The sequence below is a fragment of the Coregonus lavaretus genome, assembly GCF_964263955.1.
Source record: "Coregonus lavaretus genome assembly, chromosome: 22".
Classification (NCBI taxonomy): Eukaryota; Metazoa; Chordata; class Actinopteri; order Salmoniformes; family Salmonidae; genus Coregonus; species Coregonus lavaretus.
In genome coordinates this window covers 19,005,564-19,026,372 of record NC_140009.1, presented here as the reverse complement: position 1 = coordinate 19,026,372, position 20,809 = coordinate 19,005,564, and the positions used below count along the sequence as shown (strand labels likewise).

Here is a 20,809-nt window from a genome sequence, read left to right as displayed (position 1 = left end):
CACATTTTAGAGTGGCCTTTTATTGTCCCCAGCACAAGGTGCACCTGTGTAATGATCATGCTGTTTAATGAGCTTCTTGATATGCCGCACCTGTCAGGTGGATGGATTATCTTGGCAAAGGAGAAATACTCACTAACAGGGATGTAAACAAATTTCTGCACAAAATTGGAGAGAAATAAGCTTTTTGTGTGTGTGGAACATTTCTGTGATTTTTTATTTAAGCTCATGAAACAAGCGACCAACACTTTACATGTTGCGTTTATATTTTTGTTCACTCTATGTATTATTTGTATTTTATTTGATTGTTTCCTTCACACTTGCACTGTTAGAGCTTAAGTATTTCATTGTACACTGCATGTGACTAAATAAAAATCTAAGCACTTGGATAGTGTAGCTAGGGAATCTGTCATTGTGTTGTGGTTGTTTTCAGTGTGTTTTATATCATGCGATCTTGATGATAGCTGCTGTCAGACTCGTGTGTGTGTCTGCATGGTCAATATGGCCTCAGTATGGCCTGACTGGACATGGAGTACGTAATAGAGACAGACCCAGAGATAATCATTCTCTCTCTCTCTCTCTCTCTCTCTCTCTCTCTCTCTCTCTCTCTCTCTCTCTCTCTCTCTCTCTCTCTCTCTCTCTCTCTCTCTCTCTCTCTCTCTCACACACACTGAATATAAGCAGTTCAACATTCGCTCTGACATTCTCAATCATAGCTGAAGTACTATTGGATAATTGGGGCAAAGTGATGCAATCTCAAGACGACCTTAAAGGATTTACATTTAACCGAAAAACGTCTTGAACAATGTAACAACGTAATTCAGTCCAAAAGAAACCCAATTTATTCAAATAGCCCCCTTCAATCAAACATTCCTATACATTCCCTATTCAACCATACACTATTTTTCCCTGAACTTGGGTGTTGAATACATGCAAGGCTGCAAAGCTCTAGGATCCCTTATAGTTAAGAGGAAGTTCCTTTGGTCCACTCCAATTAGGTGTTGCTATGGCGAGCCATCACTGGAATGCATTGCTTAGGTTTAGGTAATTGGGACACGAACAGTTCAATTTTGCATTGATCTCTTAATCAAGTTGCAAATGCTACTACCACTGCCATTGAATTCCTCAAGTACAAGAGAAGGGAAGAGGGAACCCCTTTCCTGGTAGAAACAAGTGTCACAAAAGGCAGTGGATTGCCATTTCCCGGACACCTTGAATGCCTAGCCATAACCCCTCTGAGACCCCTGCTCATTTGGAGAGTGGAGGAGTACCCCCAACTTAATTAAAGCACTGCACACGTTACAATAGCTCTCAAGGGGTTAACGCAAGTCGCGCACAGACGCCCATGGTGCAGACAAACACAGTGATGCCACATTATTATTGCGCACAGACCAAGAGAATCTATTCGTTTCACTCCATGTCAGGTTGAAATAGGTTTTGAGCTTTACTCAATTACAGCCCCTCGACGTCGAAAATAATGTAACACACTTATTTATCACCTAGTGCGTAAAGTGGGCTCTCCGAGGAACATTTTCGTTGAGAGCGTGTCTGGCGAGAGGCGGGTCGCTTGGAACGCTTCCTTTGGCTGGCTGCTAGTCTGCTCTCTTGCTCCTCCAAGAAAGGCGGGGTGTGTATATCCCAAGCCCTGTCTAAAAACGCACTCCTTTGGACATCTGTGAGTGAAAAAAAAGTTCGGGTTTGGAGCGAAGTCTGTTCAGAGGGAAAAACAAATCCACGCTGTCAAGCCCGGCACAGAGAGAGTGGTGGACCGGGAACAAACTAATATCTGAGACAATTATGCACGGAGTCTAGATACAGGAGTGACTGAGTCCTTCACGTTTATGACAAACAGTTTTATAACTTATGCAAATACAGTGCTATAATAATTTTGAATATAAATATTAGTTTGTTACAGAGGTGAATTGCAAAACCTCCCAAACTCAAAGACCTATCGAAATTCAAAAGGACATTTCCAAGGAAACATGAAGGAATTATCATATTTCTGCCAGAGGATGATCCTTGTTGCTCTACTTCTAACTGTCTCAGCTACCAAGATGAACGTACCACGACTCAGACTTTCATACAAAGGTAACATACATTCAAATACATTCATTTGATCACATTTATGTTTTCTGGTCAGCTATATTGATTTATTTTTTATTTTCATATGTTTTAGTCTTTCTACAACGTCTTAAACCCCGATGGGAAGGAACGTTTTGACTGATCTAGGCTTAGAACTGGGGAATAATTCAGTTATTCATTTGTCTAATAGGCTATTCATATTCAACTCTGTGTCATGATTTGAAAATAGGTTTTGACAGAGTGCGCAAAAGGTGTTTGAACATGTTCTGTAAAATTGTTTGAACAAGTTCATTACTTTTTCCAGGGAGTGTATGTGAATTATAGCCTATTGTTTTTTTTAATCCATTATTAGGCTACCCTCTCCCGTGTAAGCATTCAACGTTGAAGAATGTAGGCTAGTGTATGTTTGTGTTTGTCTCTGTGTTCGGCAAGACACATCACAGACGCCAGGGCTCTCCACAGAGCAGAGATTCGCGCCCCATCAAAGCGCAAACACCCAATTGTGGGCAACAGCATGAATTGAAGAGGTCTCTGAATTTCTTAAAAACACTCAGAACCTACATTTGTAGCTATAGTAGACCTATAGAATATGGTCTTGTTTTGAATCTAGGCCTGCTTATTTTTTTCAATGTTCTCAAATAGCCTACACATGAACTCATGTTCTTTTGAACTGAACATTAGAACATACTGTATTTCTAATTATCCAATAAAATATGTCGATTACATTTAACTCAATAGTATATATAATATAATTTCATGAACACCAATATATTTAATTGCCTTTATCCCATTGTCTGCATTGTGCAAGCATAGGCCTATAATAGTCTACAATATTATTTGCAACACACTTTTATTGCACAGGACTATGTTTTATATAATTTGGGTAAGTTAAATATTTTAATTCCTCAGTGTTATAGCCTACATCCCACGCACAGGCTTCTTGGAGGGTCTTGTCAAGGTGGGAAATGATTGTGTAAATATGGTTGATTGTGGGCTACTGTAGGCAGCGAGCGGTTAGTCGAAGCCCCACATTTAGTTTGTTGGTTTTAACGTGGATACATCGCCGACCTTTCTCCCTGAAGGGCTTTTTTGCGTTTTTTCACCCCCTTGTGGTCAGGCACACCGTGGCGCGCGAGACGTTTATTCCATTCCTGCGCAGCAATTACGTTTTATAGAGCGCGCGATCACCGCTGTTCGAGACGGAAACCTCTAGGCTGTCTTTGCACACTCAACTATGAAATATATGGATTCATAATTTATTGTTTAACCACTTACATTCAACTGCTGTTTATCTGCGGCTCATAGGCTACAGTGGGATAAATCAATCTCACAAGGTTAGACATTTTGAACTTTGTTAGATTATGGTCGTACATGCGTTGAATGTGTGGTACCCCTGAGTAGCTTTGTCCTCTCAGGCTGCCTGTATGTGCTTGGTTTGGCTAGACCATAGAGTTGTAATTCCCAGGTCAGTGTTCACAAACATGGCCCTTCTCCAGTCCAAGTGGGTCTGCAATTATTAGTGATAAAAATCAAAAGGGATTTCCTCCTGTTGGACCTGTTTCCAATAGAAAATAATCATGCTCATATTTTCTTTATCCTGTTGCTGAAAAAATGGCACATCTGACTGACTTGTAAAGTTTCGCTGGTATTGATTCACATCTTGACCTTAGTGCTCAGTAAGTTTCCCCTGTTCAGATCCCGCTATAAAGCCCAGAGACATCGTCCTTCCCTGGGGCTTTAGAGGCAATTTAGAAACAGGAAAAAGTGTCATTATCTAATTTAATCAATTAGTAGGAGTAGTAGTAAAGCAGGATGGGGCACTAAGCAGCACCCCTTCCTATGAATCACCACTACCTCTCCTTCCCTCCATCCGTTACGCCCCTCCTCCCCTCTACTCCTTCTCTCAAAGATAATCATCAGTCCGTTAAGCCTCCAATCAGTCCCTCTGACTAGAGTCTCAGGTCCCCCTAACCCTCCCCTTTACTCCTTCCCCCCCTTCACTCCCCCATACCCCCCTCCCCTCCCTCTCACCCTCTTCGCCCCATGGTGGTATTGGTTGATGGTGGTATTGGACCTGGTGGTGTTCCTGCCTCCTGCTCTGTGTGATTAGTCTGGGTGTCAGGCTGGATGGATGGTTGGTGAGGGAGCAGGCAGTGTTTGTGACGGGAAGTGGGGAACCCCTGGCAGTGGGCTCGTAAAGTGGGTCTGGGCCCCCAGGGGTGGGGCTCCAGGGGCCAGGTGGGTACTAGGGATCTCAGGGGGTGTCATTGTAGCCCCAAGTCTGTTCTGTTCTGTGTGTGCTTGTAAGTGTTTATAGATGGAGACCCCCAGCCCCCTGGCCCTCTGTCTCCTCACCTCCCATCTTGTCTCCCCTTCTCCCCATCCTCCCCCTCCTCCACCCCATCAGGCATATGTAGACCTCAGCAGGGTAAATAAGCCTGGACACACTCCCACGCACTGATGCAAACAGTCACGCGCGAGCGCACACACACACACACACACACACACACACACACACACACACACACACACACACACACGCACACGCACACGCACACGCACACGCACACGCACACGCACACGCACACGCACACGCACACCTCTCTCTCTTGCTCACATGTACACAAACACAAATACACACATAAACACAGGGCTCCACATCATCACGAATTTTGAAAGGATTCGATTTGTTTACAGAGTACTGCAGATGGAGAGGCTGTTTGTTTTAATTAATTAATGAGTTTGTTTTTACAGTGTTTCCCAGATGTTGTTCGAGGGGGGATTTAGAAGTAGCTGAATAATCTGTCATTGTCTGGAGATCCAGAGGCTGGAATGTTGGGTGTTTCCATCTCTCTCTCTCTAATCTCTCGCTCTCGCTCCCAGGCTTCTGCAAGAATCTATAAACGGAAGGCAGAAAAAGGTGTCTCAGAAACCAAGCCAGTTGGCTCATCACACCAATTAACAGCATACTGTACAGCTCTGAGAGTGAAATACGTAGTGAAAACTTTTTCTTGTTTGACACAGATTGACATAATTGGGGTGGACTAGCTCCTGCTGGTATTGCCCCTCAGCTCAACTCCAGGAGTGTGTTTAGAGTGTGTGTCCGTGAAAATGGTCATTATGGAATCACTTTAGGAAAGCAGAAGCTCAAGAAAGTCTGAGGAGATGTTCTAATTAAGCAATAAAGCCTGAAGGGGTGTGGTATATGGCCAATATACCACGGCTAAGGGCTGTTCATAGGCCCCGAGGTGCCTTACAGCTATTATAAACTGGTTACCAATTTAATTAAAGCAGTAAAAATATATGTTTTATCATACCTGTGGTATACGGTCTGATATACCACGGCTGTCAGCCAATCAGCATTCAGAGCTCGAACCACCCAGTTTATAATATAGACTGTCTACCATTGAGCGGTGGATTGTTCTAGAATGTCCATCAACAATGTCTGTGTGTTGCAGTATCTCAAAAAACAAGATGGCTGCCTTGCTGCTGCTATGCAGGGATGGTGACAGTAGCAGGTAGCTATCTGCCAGACGCGCGACACCTCACAGCTGTCATCTCTGCTCTTATCACACTCTGTGGTGCTCTCACACGTGTGTGTCTGGTGTCTGAGCCCTGCTGAAGTGTCACCGTGTCGTCACCATGTCTGCCATCTCCGCCGCAGCACTCTGAAGTTACAGATCCCAGACGACAATACCATCAGATCACACAGCACCGACAGAGGACTGGAGAGTGGGAGAGGAACTCATGAGAGGTGTGAGAGAGGAGAGGGGGAGGCTGGGAAAATGAAAGAGAGAAAGAAAGAGCCTGAGAAACCTATGGGCACTCTCCAGACTTTGGCAAATCTGATGTGTGTTTCTTTATGCCTATAAAGGAAATTAAAATGAAGTGAAGTTGAGGAGAACTTATTTCTTGGCAGGACAGATCATTTGACGTGGAACCAGAGGGTTTTTGTAATGCCACATCAAGTCAAAGTGAAAGCAGGTGGGGTTATGAACTCTACGCAACCTAGATGCAACCTCTCCTCAGACCCCAGACCCCCTCTAGTCCCCCCAGCACCCCCAGTATCTTCTAGTCCAAGTCAGGGCATGTCAGTGTGACTGATAAGTAATGATTACACAGCCATGGATGGAGCTCCGTCAGGAGAGACCTGAACAATGCATCATTGTGCCTGAAGCTTCCTCCAGTCCAGCAGTGGCTATCACTGGGAGCTATGCAATGCCTCTAATTAGGTAATAAGGCCTGGCAACATGCCTCTCTCCCCCCGTCTCCCTTGCCCCTCTCCCCATAGTGTCACATCTGGTCGGGGTCTGGGCTTTTCGGTCTGTGACGGCAAGGCTCTGTGTTGAGTGGAGAATAATCTGATGTTGAGATGTTTTCAGTGTTCAGATTTGGTTCTGATAAGCTACAGTTACTGTATTGTGTTGGTCTGTCCAAGTCACTAAGGGCAGCTCTGGGCTTTCCCATGCGTTTTGCCGTTCTGTTTGGAGTCATGTCCATCTGATTCATTTCTCTTACACACACACACACACACACACACACACACACACACACACACACACACACACACACACACACACACACACACACACACACACACACACACACACACACACACACACACACACACACACACACACACACACACACACACACACACACACACACACACACACACACACACACACACACACACACACACAAACACACAGTCCGAGAGATTCATCTCTTGGTCTGTTTCTTTAACCCCTCTGTAAATCATTGTCTGGGGAACCATTAGGGTCCAGCTGAGCCGCAGCATTAAACAAGCTAAAGCAGCAGCATAGAGAACAGCAGAGTCAGTGTGGCAGGCCTCTACAGGCCTGGCTCTATAGGAGGAGTGTGTGTGTGTGTTAAGGGAATGTTAGGGCAAAGAGAGGGATTGATGAATGCATGAATGCACAGGGTAGGTAACAACACATCTGCCACGCTGATCTTCAACACGGGGGCCCCTCAGGGGTGCATGCTCAGTCCCCTCCTGTACTCCCTGTTCACCCATGACTGCATGGCCAGGCACGACTCCAACACCATCATTAAGTTTGCTGACGACACAACAGTGGTAGGCCTGATCACCGACAACGATGAGACAGCCTATAGGGAGGAGGTCAGAGACCTGGCCGTGTGGTGCCAGGATAACAACCTCTCCCTCAACTTGATCAAGACAAAGGAGATGATTGTGGACTACAGGAAAAAGAGGACAAGCATGCCCCCATTCTCATCGACGGGGCTGTAGTGGAGCAGGTTGAGAGCTTCAAGTTCCTTGGTGTCCACATCACCAACGAACTATCATGGTCCAAACACACCAAGACAGTCGTGAAGGGGGCACGACAAAGCCTATTCCCCCTCAGGAGACTGAAAAGATTTGGCATGGGTCCTCAGATCCTCAAAAAGTTATACAGCTGCACCATCGAGAGCATCCTGACTGGTTGCATCACTGCCTGGTATGGCAACTGCTCGGCCTCCGACCATAAGGCACTACAGAGGGTAGTGCGTACGACCCAGTACATCACTGGGGCCAAGCTTCCTGCCATCCAGGACCTCTATACCAGGCGGTGTCAGAGGAAGGCCCTAAAAATTGTCAAAGACTCCAGCCACCCTAGTCATATATTGTTCTCTCTGCTACTGCACGGCAAGTGGTATTGGAGCGCCAAGTCTAGAACCAAAAGGCTTCTTAACAGCTTCTACCCCCAAGCCATAAGACTCCTGAACAGCTAATCATGGCTACCCGGACTATTGCATTGTTACCCCCCCACCCCCTCTTTTACACTGCTGCTACTCTCTGTTTATTATCTATGCATAGTCACTTTAACTCTACCTACATGTACATATTACCTCAATTACCTTGACTAATTTTTTTACTTATTTATTTTTTACTTAACACTTATTTTTCATAAAACTGCATTTTTGGTTAAGGGCTTGTATGTAAGCATTTCACCTGTTGTATTCGGCGCATGTGACAAATACAATTTGATTTGATATGATTTTTTGTTGGTTGAATAGCGATGGAAGGAAGATAAAAGGAGGGCTATCAATGTGTGTGTGTGTGTGTGTGTGTGTGTGTGTGTGTGTGTGTGTGTGTGTGTGTGTGTGTGAGAGAGAGAGAGACAGTGTCTGTGCAAGTCTGCTTATCTATATACACACTATACATTACAGCATACGTCTCTGTGTGTCATCTGTATATTTGATTTTGTGTGTGTGTGTGTTTTTATACTGTATGTGAGTATAAATCAGTGATGTGTATAAACCCTGGATGACTGACAGGGGGCGCTGTATTGAAGCCATCATGCAGCTATCTTGGTACTCCTCAATTGTAAAAAATAGTTTGGAAGCTATAGAAAAGCATTTATTAATGTCTACATTCGTTTTTGACACGTATATTCTATTACAGACACCTTAATGTGAACTTTTTCATGAAATTATGTGAGCTAAACATAAAAAACATTTTCCTTAAAGTATTTTTTTTAGAGACTGCTAATGTTACTGTCCCCTAACCTTAACCCTTAACCACACTGCTAACCTTATGCCTAACCCTAATCTTAAAACATTTTTTGTATTTCTGACGTTGTGGCTGTGGTAACTAGTGGAAACCCCTAATTCTATGCTTTACAGATGTAGACTGACTGTAGCTCCAGATTGGATTAGATTCAGGCTGGAGGCGCCATTATGGTTTGTTGTTCCTAGTTCACTGTATTAGTCAGACTCAGACATGAGATAGCTACCATCATAGCTGCATCTATTATTTAGTTTTGCCCTAGACAATACAGAATATACTTGCATGAGCTACGAACTAACTTGCAAATCCGACTTGTAACCTGTAGCTAGCTAGCTAGCCTGCCTCGCTACTATCAAATGATAACGTTACATGACCAGCAGTACACAATACACAATAAACATACAACCTCTCTTTTCCATCAAATATATGTTAGAATTTTCAAAATAGTTTTCATTGGGAAGGCAGATAATGTGTTTTTATCAAAAGCAATCACTTTTGCATGTGGAAACAGAGAATCCTACTTCTTACTCCACATGTTAATTACGTCACATTTGTTTTGAGCCGACTTCGCCGTGGGCTTTGAACGGGGCACCATGTTCACGCCCCGGAGGCAGCCCGGTTCCAAAACGAATGCAAGCAAAACACGCCTACCCGGGCGCCAGGGCCAGATTAATCGAGTCCTCTCAATGAAGAGAAGCAAAGTGGGAGGAGGGGCGATTTGCACGTGGAGCTGGGCAAAAGGGGGTATGATTTCTTGACATCACTGATGTTCCAAACTCTGTTTTAGATGAGACTGACTTTATGACCAAAATTATCCTATTTACACTTTGTAGTCAATGTTTCTGACTCATATCGACGCCACGTAGGCCTTTTTCAAAAGGATTAGTTGCTTTTTAGGGGCAGTCACTCTTTAAAGATGTTGGATGCCAAGGATTTGATGTCGGCTCTCGGTTTCTTCATAAATGGCTCTCCCACCTTAAGGTTTGGGTAAACAGCTCAGACCTCTGCATATTTCATTGGAGAGCAGGGACGGCCTGTTCAATAGGGCGATATGGGCGACGCACTGCCAAACGGGAAAAGGAAGGGATTTTTTTTCTAATCAATTATATCACGGCAACAGTAGTTATCAGTGTTCTAATCTGATCTGACTGCCACTAAATGTCAAATCAGGCTAAAGTCGTGCTTCAAATGGCCCCGCCCGTTTTTGGGGCGATTTCAGTCAGGTTGAAAATCGCCCAGAAGTCTCTCATAGCCTGTCATGTAAAATCTATTTTTTTCAAATTTCAAAGCTTTCAATACAATCTCTATGGGCGTCTTAGGGCTTGCACTTACGCGCTTTCGTCATACGTGACGTAACCATGAACGTAACTAAGAAAATAGCGGCTAGCAGCGTCTCTGTTGCGACCTGCAGTGTGGCGTTATCTTATGTTTTTAATTTGTACACTTAGTGGCGTTATTTTATGTTTTTAATTTGTACACTTAGTTTACAAACATTCTGCCAACCATGGATTTCCAGTGGTGGGTTTTGGACTGATCTTGTTGATCGTGTACATACCCGCTACGAACGGACTAAATAATGAAAACGCTGCTGGCAGCAGAATCCAATACAGCTGGGAGACTTGGCTGGATGACAGAGTCCCGGACAGAGAAGTGGAGCCGGCCGGCTTCACCCTGGTCAGAGCGGACCGCGATCCTGGTAAGAGAGCGACTCTGTACCCCCGACATTGAACTGCTTTCTGTGTCACTGCGACCTTACTATCTGCCCCGTGAGTTCCCCCAATTGTTTGTTACCGTTGTGTACTGTTGATAATCACAAGTTTACTGGAGAACTGAGACCAAGTAGAGACTTTGGACAGGGTGGATATGGTATAATAAAGGCAGTTTATTCAGAGGTAAAGATATCTGGAATCGCGTGCACGGACTCGTTTGTCAAACTCTTAGGGAGCTATCTGAAGAGAGCCCCGAAAACATTGTGTGCAGACATTTTATACAATAAATGATTGTAGGTTGAATCTAGTAGTTCTGATCTTCTGATTGGTCCTGATGAGTTGGGCGAGGTCCCCTCCACTGTTGCATTGGCTCTGAGTCGGGTTCTCTGTCTTCAAATGTTCAGCCTAAAGAGAGGGGATTTTTGTGTGTGTGTGTGTGTGTGTGTGTGTTTAACAGTGATGATGTGTGTGTGTGTGTGTGTTATCAGTGATGATGTGTGTGTGTGTGTGTGTGTGTGTCCTCAGAGCAAGAACTCGTGAGTTGGAAGAACTGAGAGACCTATGGCGTGGGTGTTGTCCTTGGCCACCTGCTGACAAGGCTGACAAGATAGGACTCTTTTGTCCATTGTTATAGGATAGGAACAGAATTGATTGAAAACAAACGCCCAACACAAAATGGGTCATGCACAAGATTTTAGTCAGACCAAGCTATAACATTATATATTTACTACGACAGTACATTCAACCAAAAGCTAATATAACAAAGGCATCAGAGATTATTTATAATCTGTCACAGAAACTGGAATCCATCTCCCCAGATCAGTCAATAAATGCTTCTGGTATTGACTTATATGCTGCCCCTGTCTTCATGTTGTTGCTGGACATATCTTTTTTAAAATGTGTGTAGGTCACCTAAATCATCAGAAAAATTGCCCCTCCTGAGAATTTTTTCAGGAGCCGCCACTGTTGGAGAGAAAGAGAGGGCAAAACGTCCTGCTTGGCCCATAGCACAGGCAAAGAAAGAAGGAGGGAGAAAATAAGAGAAAAATTGGTCTAGAGGTAGAGGAGGAGGGAGGAGTATTTGCTATAGGGTTTGAAAAGCTGTACCTACAGCAATCCCTGCTTTCATAGCTACTCTATGAGGAGTGAGTGGGCTTTGTATATTTTCTGACTGCTGGTGGGGTTGGCCCTTGCTGCCTGTCGGTGGCTAATTGGCCCGGTGAGAGAGTTAGTGAGCGGGACTACAGTTTCAACTGGGGCTGCAGGGCCGTGGTCCTGGGGGTCCCATGTGGCTCGGGTACTGGGGGGCTGGGGAGCTGGAGGGAGGTTGGGGGGTTTGTAATATTGACCGGAATGTCTAAATGCAAGGGGGACCTGTACCAGTGTGGACCTGTGTGTGTGTGTGTGTGTGTGTGTGTGTGTGTGTGTGTGTGTGTATGTTAGTAATTTAGTGTAATGTGTGTGTATATACATGTGTCTACCCATGTCATTGCACTAGAGATCCAGTGTTGTCTGGCTGTGGGCCAGTGAAAGGTGAGCAGGAGAAAGCGTGGGGTGATGGGAACCCACAGTGATGTGCGTCGCTGTGAACAATGCCAATGCTCCATACAGGCGTGTGTGTGTGTTTGTGTGTTTGTGTGTGTGTGTGTGAGTGTATGTTAATTAAGAGAGTGTCTCAACATGGGATGCTGCCTGCCACTGGTAGGGAGAGTCAGCTGGCACAGGGGCCAGGCTAGGGAGACTGCATGCCTACTAGTGTTTACGAGGGTAATTTCTTCATTACAGAGAGAGAGGAGGAGGGAGACCTTCTCAGCAGGGTCTGGCAGGACTTACTGGACTTACTGGACTTACTAGACCCTCCAGAAGTGGCCTGGTTCTGACCCACCTTGTTGGGAAGCACTAGAACGTTTGATAGACGATGGGCCACTTTATTGGGACATTTCATCACATGCCAGTCCCATTTCACGGCCCTCCATACCAGCCGTTCACACTTCAGCCCTAATTCCCCCATAACGCCAGGTTTAGGGTGTTTTATGAGCACTGTGTGTGAGCCAGCAGGGTTTGGACTGGGTTTTGGGTGAAACCTCACTCCACTGTGAAAGTCATTGGTGAGGTTTACAGTGAGTTGGCTATCCTTCTGACAAGGGGGTTGATTGAGGTCTGGGGTGCTGAGGTCACCCTCTCCTCCCGTCTCGCCCTCTCCCCCCTTTTCTGGTTGGCTCTATGGGGGGATTGTGTGACCCTGCTCAGATAAGCGTTTTGAGACGACTGATAAGAGAGATGTTCCAGTGTGTGTGTATGTCCACGTGTGTGTCAGTGTCCATTGGATCCCTTCTAACAGAGCCCTGGCAGTGGTGTGAAGAATGTACTACAGCTCTACCTCAGAATCCACAGGGCCAACTTCTGTCTCAACTGAGGACCTTTACAACAGAGGTCAAACAACACTATGTGAGGTCATAGACATAGAATGACTAGAATGTGTTTTTAAGAAGCAAAAAAACGAGCTTAGGAGTTGAGGACCAACACACGGTCAATGTGTCTATATACATTACTTAGGAGTTGAGGACCAACACACAGTCAATGTGTCTATATACATTACTCTCTCTCTCAAACAGACACATAGGCACGCACTCACACATACGCAGTGTAGAGTGTAAGTCGCTCTGGATAAGAGCGTCTGCTAAATGACGTAAATGTAAATGTAAATGTAGAGTTTCACTGCCATAGAGGGGACCACAGAAGACCAGGTCCCCACCAGTGAGCAGCAACCCAGAGTATTGTATCACCAGCCAAGACAAACACCTGACTTCTGTCCCATAGACTCATGTAGCCCTTATAGACCCCAGACAGATTCACAGTCTCCATACACTGTGGAAGAATCTCAATTGCATACTCCTTGCGTCCTCACTCCTTTCTCCTCGCCTCCTTCTCAAAACCCATTGGAGAAGAAGGTCAGAGGGGAGGGACCTCTGGCATTCTCATCCAATAGGTTTTGAGAAGGAGACGAAGAGAGAGGACGTAAGGAGTATGCAATTGAGATCTTCCCTGTATATATTATCTTACAGTTTTTTACAATCACTTTGGCACTAATTTCAGAAACAAAACTCACAACCAATGATCAAAATGCACATTTTTCAAAACTCTAACACTTTTTTTCAATTGCTTGCATACAATACACATAAAACTAAGATCATTTGTTCATTTAACAAAAATCACCTGTTCAATATGACACAACTTAACATCAAAGTACTACTATTTCAAAAGGCAATTCACACATTACATTTCAGATGAGTGTCTATTCATTTCATTACAATTATCCAACTATCAATTGATACAACTGCTCAAAATGATAAGTAACTGTTGCATTACTCTTAATGCATAGTTGTATGGAAACAGACAAACAATATTCCATGTTTAGATCATGAAAGTTTCAAGATAACGAGATTCATTGTCACCAATTAGCGTGGAGCATGAACCAATTAGACTACATTATCTATGGATGTAATATTTCATCATCATTCTTTATCAGACACCGTTTCTATGGTCCCATGTACCACCTTTTCAGACTATTTACAGTATTGACAGTACTGCACTGTATGGATGAAGGCCCTTGTAATTGCTTGTCCAATTCTGCCAACTTGTTACTGATGATTGAGTTCACATTATGGAACGAGTATATAAAGAATTGATTGGGATCCACTTGCAACAATATAGCGATACGTACTGTAACATGGAGCCGGCAGGTGATCCAGGTCACAATAGAGGTCAAGCAGTGGTGGGAGGAAGACGAGGAAGACGTGTTGGTCAAAGGAATGGCAGGGGACAAGCACCCCTTCTGAGAGGTGGTCGTGGGCCTCGTTTGAGAGGTGTGGGGGAACGTGGTAGAGGACAAGGCCACGGACCAACACAGCGGCAGCAACAGCAAAGAGTGTCCAATGAAATCCGAGCAAGCATGGTTTCAGGCCCATGCACAATTTACCACCCTGTATTTACCCCCATACTCTCCTTTCCTTAACCCGATTGAGGAATTTTTCTCCACATGGAGATGGAAGGTTTATGATAGGCGCCCTCATGCGATATGCAACTTTTGGATCACTTTTCAGGGAAGTTAGGAACCAATATACACAAGCAGTTAGGAAAGCAAAGGCTAACTTTTTCAAACAGAAATTTGCATCCTGTAGCACTAACTCCAAAACGTTTTGGGACACTGTAAAGTCCATGGAAAATAAGAGCACTTCCTCCCAGCTGCCCACTGCACTGAGGCTAGGAAACACTATCACCACCGATAAATCTACAATAATCGAGAATTTCAACAAGCATTTTGCTACGGCTGGCCATGCTTTCCACCTGGCTACCACTACCCCGGCCACCAGCTCTGCACCCTCCGCTGCAACTTGCCCATGCCCCCCCCGCTTCTCCTTCACACAAATCCAGACAGCTGATGTTCTGAAAGAGCTGCAAAATCTGGACCCCTACAAATCATCTGGGCTAGACAATCTGGACCCTTTCTTTCTAAAACTAGCCGCCGAAATTGTCGCAACCCCTATTACTAGCCTGTTCAACCTCTCTTTCGTAACGTCTGAGATCCCCAGAGATTGGAAAGCTGCCGCGGTCATCCCCCTCTTCAAAGGGGGTGACACTCTAGATCCAAACTGTTACAGACCCATATCCATCCTGCCCTGCCTTTCAAAAGTTTTTGAAAGCCAAGTCAACAAACAGATCACCGACCATTTCGAATCCCACCGTACCTTCTCCGCTATGCAATCCGGTTTCCGAGCTGGTCATGGGTGCACTTCAGCCACGCTCAAGGTCCTAAACGATATTATAACCGCGATCGATAATAGACAGTACTGTGCAGCCGTTTTCATTGACCTGGCCAAGGCTTTCGACTCTGTCAACCACCGCATTCTTATTGGCAGACTAAATAGCCTTGGTTTCTCAAATGACTGCCTCGCCTGGTTCACCAACTACTTCTCAGATAGAGTTCAATGTGTCAAATCGGAAGGCCTGTTGTCTGGACCTATGGCAGTCTCTATGGGGGTGCCACAGGGTTCAATTCTTGGGCCAACTCTTTTCTCTGTGTATATCAATGACGTCGCTCTTGCTGCTGGTGACTCTCAGATCCACCTCTACGCAGACGACACCATTTTGTATACATCTGGCCCTTCATTGGACACTGTGTTAACAAACCTCCAAACGAGCTTCAATTCCATACAACACTCCTTCAGTAGCCTCCAACTGCTCTTAAACACTAGTAAAACTAAATGCATGCTCTTCAACCGAACGCTGCTTGCACCCGCCCACCCGACTAGAATCACTACTCTAGACGGGTCTGACCTAGAGTATGTGGACAACTACAAATATCTAGGTGTCTGGTTAGACTGTAAACTCTCCTTCCAGACTCACATTAAGAATCTCCAATCCAAAGTTAAATCTAGAATCGGTTTCCTATTTCGCAACAAAGCCTCCTTCACTCATGCTGCCAAACATGCCCTCGTAAAACTGACTATCCTACCGATCCTTGACTTCGGCGATGTCATTTACAAAATAGCCTCCAACACTCTACTCAGCAAATTGGATGTTGTCTATCACAGTGCCATCCGTTTTGTCTCCAAAGCCCCATATAATACCCACCACTGTGACCTGTACGCTCTTGTTGGCTGGTCCTCACTACATATTCGTCGCCAAACCCACTGGCTCCAGGCCATCTATAAATCACTGCTAGGCAAATCCCCGCCTTATCTTAGCTCATTGGTCACCATAGCAACACCCACCCGTAGTCTGCGCTCCAGCGGGTATATCTCACTGGTCATCCCCAAAGCCAACACCTCCTTTGGCCGCAATTCCTTCCAGTTCTCTGCTGCCAATGACTGGAACAAATTGCAAAAATCTCTGAAGCTGGAGACACTTATCTCCCTCACTAACTTTAAGCATCAGTTGTCAGAGCACCTTACCGATCACTGCACCTGTACACAGCCCATCTGAAATTAGCCCACCCAACTACCTCATCCCTATATTGTTATTTATTTTGCTCATTTGTACCCCAGTATCTCTATTTGCACATCATCTCTTGCACATCATTCCAGTGTTAATACTAAATTGTAATTATTTTGCACTATAGCCTATTTTATTGCCTTACCTCCATAACTTGCTAAATTTGCACACTGTATATTATATGTATTTCTGTTGTATTTTTGACTTTGTTTTGTTTTACCCCATATGTAACTCTGTGTTGTTGTTTTTATCGCACTGCTTTGCTTTATCTTGGCCAGGTCACAGTTGTAAATGAGAACTTGTTCTCAACTGGTTTACCTGGTTAAATAAAGGTGAAATAAATAAAAAAAATGAACAAGTCACTTTTCTCCAGGCCATGGATGACACATGCAATGACATCACGGCAGACCAGTGTCAGGCCTGGATTCGCCATGCCCGAAGGTTTTTTCCAAGATGTTTGGCTAATGAAAACATCCATTGTGATGTAGATGAGAACCTGTGGCCAAATCCACAAGACAGAGTTGATGAAAATGTAGAAGTACAGTAATCACTCCTATGTTTTGCTTTTTACAGTACAAGCAAGCAAGTTGAGGAACACTGCATTTGATGTTTTACAGTACTGTATCGTTTTTCATCAACATATTTCAGATTTTGTTCAATGATTCCACTGTGTCTGTAGTATTCTCTCTACTACAGCAGTACTTTTACAGGGATGTATTTACATGTAGTACCATAATGAAACATGTATCACCTATTTTGTACTACAATATTTAATGATTGTACGAACAATGACACAGTGAAACTATCGGTTGCTTGTGTGTGGGTGATCTAAATTAACGTTTAATTGGTATTTCACAATAAATTTGTTTTTTGAACCAATGATTGTGCAAGTGCAAGATTTCTTTACAGTTTTTTACAATCACTTTGGCACTATTTTCAGAACCTTGACGTCATTTTTCACAACTCTAGACACAAAACTCACAACCAATGATCAAAATGCACATTTTTCAAAACTCTAACACTTTTTTCAATTGCTTGGATACAATACACATAAAACTAAGATCATTTGTTCATTTAACAAAAATAACCTGTTCAACATGACACAACTTAACATCAAACTACTACTATTTCAAAAGGCAATTCACACATTACATTTCAGATGAGTGTCTATTCATTTCATTACAATTATCCAACTATCAATTGATACAACTGCTCAAAATGATAAGTAACTGTTGCATTACTCTTAATGCATAGTTGTATGGAAACAGACAAACAATATTCCATGTTTAGATCATGAAAGTTTTAAGATAACAAGATTCATTGTCACCAATTAGCGTGGAGCATGAACCAATTAGACTACATTATCTATGGATGTAATATTTCATCTTCATTCTTTATCAGACACCGTTTCTATGGTCCCATGTACCACCTTTTCAGACTATTTACAGTATTGACAGTACTGCACTGTATGGATGCAGGCCCTTGTAATTGCTTGTCCAATTCTGCCAACTCGTTACTGATGATTGAGTTCACATTATGGAACGAGTATATAAAGAATTGATTGGGATCCACTTGCAACAACATAGCGACACGTACTGTAACATGGAGCCGGCAGGTGATCCAGGTTACAATAGAGGTCAAGCAGTGGTGGGAGGAAGACGAGGAAGACGAGGAAGACGTGTTGGTCAAAGGAATGGCAGGGGACAAGCACCCCTTCTGAGAGGTGGTCGTGGGCCTCGTTTGAGAGGTGTGGCGGAACGTGGTAGAGGACAAGGCCACGGACCAAGACAGCGGCAGCAACAGCAAAGAGTGTCCAATGAAATCCGAGCAAGCATGGTTTCAGGCCCATGCACAATTTACCACCCTGTATTTACCCCCATACTCTCCTTTCCTTAACCCGATTGAGGAATTTTTCTCCACATGGAGATGGAAGGTTTATGACAGGCACCCTCATGAACAAGTCACTTTTCTCCAGGCCATGGATGACACATGCAATGACATCACGGCAGACCAGTGTCAGGCCTGGATTCGCCGTGGCCGAAGGTTTTTTCCAAGATGTTTGGCTAATTAAAACATCCATTGTGATGTAGATGAGAACCTGTGGCCAAATGCACAAGACAGAGTTGATGAAAATGTAGAAGTACAGTAATCACTCCTATGTTTTGCTTTTTACAGTACAAGCAAGCAAGTTTAGGAACACTGCATTTGATGTTTACAGTACTGTATCGTTTTTCATCAACATATTTCAGATTTTGTTCAATGATTCCACTGTGTCTGTAGTATTCTCTCTACTACAGCAGTACTTTTACAGGGATGTATTTACATGTAGTACCATAATGAAACATGTATCACCTATTTTGTACTACAATATTTAATGATTGTACGAACAATGACACAGTGAAACTATCGGTAGCTTGTGTGTGGGTGATCTAAATTAACGTTTCATTGGTATTTCACAATACATTTGTTTTTTGAACCAATGATTGTGCAAGTGCAATATTTCTTTAAAGATATGAATGCACAATGCAATGTTTTGAACATTGGACAGCCTGTGTTACAGGTGATGACCGTTTTGAGTTTTGTGTCTAGAGTTTTGAAAAATGACGTCAAGGCTCTGAAATTAGTGTCAAAGTGATTGTAAAAAACTGTAAAGATATGAATGCACAATGCAATGTTTTGAACATTGGACAGCCTGTGTTACAAGTGATGACCGTTTTGAGTTTTGTGTCTAGAGTTTTGAAGAATTACGTCAAGGTTCTGAAATTAGTGCCAAAGTGATTGTAAAAAAACTGTATTAGTAAAGAACAGTTCTAGGGATGATATATAGCACATGTTTTTCCTCGTGAAATTGTTGTTTTCGTGTGTGTGTGTCTGTGTGTGAGTGTGTCTGTGTGTGTGTGTGTCTGTGTGTGTGTGTGCGTGTCTGTGTGTGTGTGTGTGTCTGTGTTTGTGTGTGTGTGTCTGTGTGTGTGTGTGTCTGTGTGTGTGTGTGTCTGTGTGTGTCTGTGTGTGTCTGTGTGTCTGTGTGTGTGTGTGTGTGTGTGTGTGTGTGTGTGTGTGTGTGTGTGTGTGTGTGTCTGTGTGTGTGTGTCTGTGTGTGTGTGTGTGTGTGTGTCTGTGTCTGTGTCTGTGTGTGTGTCTGTGTGTGTGTGTGTGTGTGTCTGTGTGTGTCTGTGTGTGTGTGTGTGTGTGTGTGTGTGTGTGTGTGTCTGTGTGTGTGTGTGTGTCTGTGTGTGTGTGTGTGTGTCTGTGTGTGTGTGTGTGTCTGTGTGTGTGTGTGTGTGTCTGTGTGTGTGTGTGTCTGTGTGTGTGTGCATGTTTGCTTACCTGTGTGTGTATGATTCTGCGGACAGTTATATATGACAGGCCCGGAGATGGTAGAGGACACGTGGGCAGGAAATACAGGGCTTTCCTGTGTCACGGGCATCTGTGGTGGGGCAGGTGGACACAGAGAATGGTTGCAGCCCTGCCAAGTGGGTCCCCTGTGGGTCCAGGCAGAGAGGAGGGGGTGGGTAGTCCGGACAGTGTGGAAGAGATGGAGGAGGAGGTGGGAGGGTTGATTTGTGTGTAGACCCAGATTCCTGGCATTCTTGGCACACAGCAATAATATGCAGCAGTGCTAAAATAAAAAAAACATTGGTCTGGGAAGTCTTTTAGTAGTGTAATACGTTTAGTGAGTGTGTGTGTGTCTGTGTGTGTGAGTGTGTGTGTGTATGTGTGTGTGTGTGTGTGTGTGTGTGTGTGCACTATAAAAAAGCCAATTTAACCAATTACTTAATAAGCGTTCTTCTGTGAGTTGAGTTTACTTCAAAAGGGCAAGAATTTGAGCTAATGTGTTGAAGTTTGTTTACTCAACAAACTCTGCATGAAGTGAGCTGAATTTGAACAAGCTTGTTGAGTAAAATTACAAATTCATGTTTGCTCAAAACCTCTCAAAACTACACCCATCATTATCATATTTCTCATGATCCTCTCTTGCAGGTTGAATTTTCAGAATTGTTTGTTTTAATACTTGTGTTTTTGCAGGTACTTTGATTGGTTGATTAAACTTATGCCACACAACCATAAATAACATACATTTTTCTAAACTAATCAAATCTGTTAGTTATTGGTCTTATTGCACCCGATAGTGAGATGGCTGTTCCAGTTAATTTTATTTAGGTTAGCTCAATAATCAGTCTTGGCATGGCCTCTGAGAAATATGCAAATAAGGTAGAATACATTCTCAAGTTGAGTTGTATGTTCACTCAACCTAAAATTCAAAGTTGAGTGAACGTACAATTCAACTTCAGAATGTATGTTGGTTCAGCTACTATATGCCCAAATGTTGAGCAAGCTTACAATCCTGTTGCAGCTGGTTGCCTTACAATCTTTTTATTTTACAGTGTGTGTGAACCTGTCAGATGGAGGGAGAGAGGTGGATTAGAGATGTAGCGATGAGAGGCATGAGATAGAGACAAGGAGAGAGAAGGGATGGAACTGTTCCATATAGAAT

The 20,809-nt window shown here is 43.8% G+C and overlaps 1 protein-coding gene across 1 annotated transcript in view; it reads left to right on the top strand.

Moving 5' to 3' along the window:
* Positions 1–1,656: 1,656 nt before the first annotated feature.
* Positions 1,657–20,809, top strand: part of sema3bl (sema domain, immunoglobulin domain (Ig), short basic domain, secreted, (semaphorin) 3bl) — a 60,196-nt gene continuing 41,043 nt past the window's right edge. Inside the window, exon 1 of the mRNA XM_084186799.1 lies at positions 1,657–2,085. Within this exon, the coding sequence (XP_084042925.1) occupies positions 1,980–2,085 (106 nt within the window). The 5' untranslated portion in view covers positions 1,657–1,979. The remainder of the gene's footprint in view (positions 2,086–20,809) is intronic.